Here is a 3,137-nt window from a genome sequence, read left to right as displayed (position 1 = left end):
GACATGGAAACATAAACAATGAGACTGGGAGAGACTATGAACAAAAGACAGCTATGTTACTGAAAAGTAAACAGTGTGAGCCACAATTATTGAACCTATTGCAACATTCGGATACCTCATCTTGTTACAAAGCTATCTACCAGCCACTCTCAGCAGCTGGTCTCATCTTGACTGCTTATTTGTCTTCCAGTGTCGAAACAATAGATACTCCTCCAAATAGGCTTTGACCAGAACAGAATAAATGTTCATCAATTTTAATGTTCATGAGGCTTACAAAAGGCCACCACCATGCAAATTTGCCGTCAAATGAAGCCCAGAAAATTTCATTTTATCAAGTGAAAAAACATAGCGTCGGCAAATAGTTGCTCTTTCTCATGAAGGGTGTCAGAGATCAAGAAACTGAGTAAATAGTAGTCAAACAAAAGTTGAAAACATAAGTAGTATAGCTATTTAATATAAGTACACGACAATAGCTTCATGTTACACTCTCCTCCGGCTCTAAAAAATGAGAAGATAGTGAAATATGTACATAAATATCACAAAAAAATTATAAAAGTTCTAATGATATGCGACAAATATTAAGTCTTTACCATCTTCCATCTAGATTGACTAACTGCTACTGCCATTAAATGGTACAGCTCAAATACTTGCTCATATCGTCGTGACTCCAGGGCCTAAGAACCATGCACTTTGCTTCATATTTGACTAGGATGGCTGCAATGGGCAAGTTCTCAATGGCTTACTAGGCAAAGATATTCCTGAAGTGAAGGCCAGTGGAAAGTGTTGGACATGAAAGGAAAAGTCTAGCACATAATATCAAAATTTCAACTATCTCAAAGTCTGCAAGTGAGCTCAGTCTACACCTCCATGCATTCATGTATCAGAGGGAATTGTACTCTGTCAGATCTTGAACTGCCAAACGTTCTGATACCACAGCCAAAGACTTTAGATTGCATTTGATCAATGCCTCCACAAAAAAACAAGTATCGTCTTTAGTGTTCCCTTCAGGCACATCAACTATAAATGACTCTACAACTAAAGTCCCTTGTCCACCATCAAGAATCTCAGGATGCACAGTTAGCACTGATGAGTAGTTCTGGACAAAAAAATGAAGGTTGATTACTTAGAAAAGAGAAGAGATAAAACAAACAATGAATTTATCAATGTGCATGCTACAAATTGTACAAGCTGGGATGGAGCACATACATTGCAGGGCATTCACATTCATTAGTCTCCCGCATGGATAAGTGTGGTAATCTAACATGTCTATATAGGGTGTCTCCCCCTATCAAGGGATTAGTCATTTTATGATAGAATATGCTCATCCTCAATTCAACACAATATTAGCATGTATCCAGTAGATCAAATGAGGGATAAAGGAAAACTGTGCTATTTAAACTTTACGTCAGCCTAATTATAGTGGACGACAACTGAATGATCAAGCTTACCACATGGGTATAATCAGAATCACACACATGTAGTGTTCGAATTCTCAGTCACTTCAAATTATCAAAGAGTTACATGGGCTAATGCAAAATCAAGCCAAAATTTTAGCAGACTTTGAATAATAAGCACAATAACGGCATGGAATTTTATCACTAATTTCATTGTTATCATTGAGCCATGTTTACCTCTATTTTACTTCCTAAAGTTGTAACAAACTCTACGAAGGCAAAATAGAAACAGGAGATAAATAGTTTGTTAATGAGAACTAACCATCAGCTCAGTTGATAAGGTCTTTGTATGTCGAGATTTTGGGAATGAAACTTGTCTGTTCCCGTAAATATATACTATTAACTGATGGCAGTACCTCAAGCACAAGCTAACAAAACCATCTACTAGTAATTTGATAGGTCAAAGATCCACTTGAGAGGATATTAATTACTATGGTTTCTTTTCCTTAAAGAGCACAATGATACATATATGCTAATTCAAGATGGCGCAGCCATATTACTTCACACATGTATGTTGCATATTACAAGCAGGCGGACAGAAAAGTAGAAGCATGACGAAGGAATTCTTAGAAAAACTAAAAGTGAGAAGATCAAAGTACCTGAAGCCTATGATCACCCCCAACAATCTTGATGCCCAGAATGTGTTCGTTGTCATCGAGCTGTTCTAGCCTTTCAGTGCTGGTGGTAGCAGGAAGCCCTGATTTGACGTTCACTTCTCGCAAGCACCCTACTGCAAAATCCCCCTGCATGATGCACCTGCTCACAAAGGGCTTGTAGCGCTGTGGCTGATCAAATCGCCTCACCAAGGACCAAACCTGACACAAGGACCGAATCGAGTCACCACCAAACTAAACAAATTTAAAACTTTTTTTCTATGCAATTAAACGGCTGTCTTCAGCCTAGAAAAAACTTTCGAATCAACTCGATTTCAATTCAACACAAGCAAAAAACCAGCGTTCGTACAGGAAAGAGTTCATTTCTCGCGAGGTTACGAAACTATAACGAAAAGAAACTTATTCCAGCAATCAAATCAGGGGCAGCAATAAAATCTGATAGCGAACAAAATGAAGAAGCTAAAATCCAGAGCACGCGCGCCAAGAACAAAGGAAGCGAGAAAAAGAGAAAGAATCTCAACGAGCTGGACGGGGGCTTTGATGTGGTTGACGACGGCAGAGCTGCACTGATTCTCGAGGGGTTCATGCCGATGGAACCGTCGGAGGCACTCCGCCTCCATGGCGCTGCACCGGGCCTCCGGCGCGTGCATCTCATCGGCGAGCCGCCACCGCCCTCCGCCGGAGCTACTGTTCTTCCAGACCATTCTATACCCCCGGACTCAGATCGCACTTCTTGATTCAAGCCCTGAATCTGATTGCGATCTTCAATCTCAAGCTCGATGAACAATGCCGTTTCCTTTCCACACGATGAAGTAATCTCTCTCCCAATCTTACTCGCCGATGATAATCAAATAGCCACCGGACCTGTGTTTTATAACAGAACTGCCACTGGCCGGTTATGTTGGTGGTGTCGGCTAATTATTAGTTAGGAGAATCCAATCGGTTTACTCATTAAATTAGTGGGCCCATTAATCAAATTAGCAAATTCATAATCAACCTTACTGTCCATATTTAATGAGGATGTTTATGTCCCCGCAATGATAAGGATATTCAGATTGTCATCTAGACA

At 40.2% G+C, this 3,137-nt stretch overlaps 1 protein-coding gene across 1 annotated transcript; it reads right to left on the bottom strand.

Annotated features, from left to right (window-relative positions):
* Positions 1–425: 425 nt before the first annotated feature.
* Positions 426–2,896, bottom strand: LOC141847324 (abscisic acid receptor PYL8-like). Its single transcript, XM_074735338.1, has 3 exons — positions 2,590–2,896; positions 2,054–2,269; positions 426–1,096 (listed from the first exon to the last, which is right to left on the bottom strand). The coding sequence occupies exons 1-3, from the start codon at positions 2,770–2,772 to the stop codon at positions 881–883; spliced, it is 615 nt and encodes a 204-aa protein (XP_074591439.1). The 5' UTR covers positions 2,773–2,896; the 3' UTR covers positions 426–880.
* Positions 2,897–3,137: the final 241 nt, after the last annotated feature.

This window comes from Curcuma longa, chromosome 16 (genome assembly GCF_044706935.1).
Source record: "Curcuma longa cultivar G26 ecotype Majalengka, Jawa Barat chromosome 16, ITB_CL_G26_1.1, whole genome shotgun sequence".
Taxonomy (NCBI): domain Eukaryota; kingdom Viridiplantae; phylum Streptophyta; class Magnoliopsida; order Zingiberales; family Zingiberaceae; genus Curcuma; species Curcuma longa.
The sequence above is the reverse complement of the archived record's forward strand: the minus strand, read 5'-3'. Positions and strand labels throughout refer to the sequence as shown.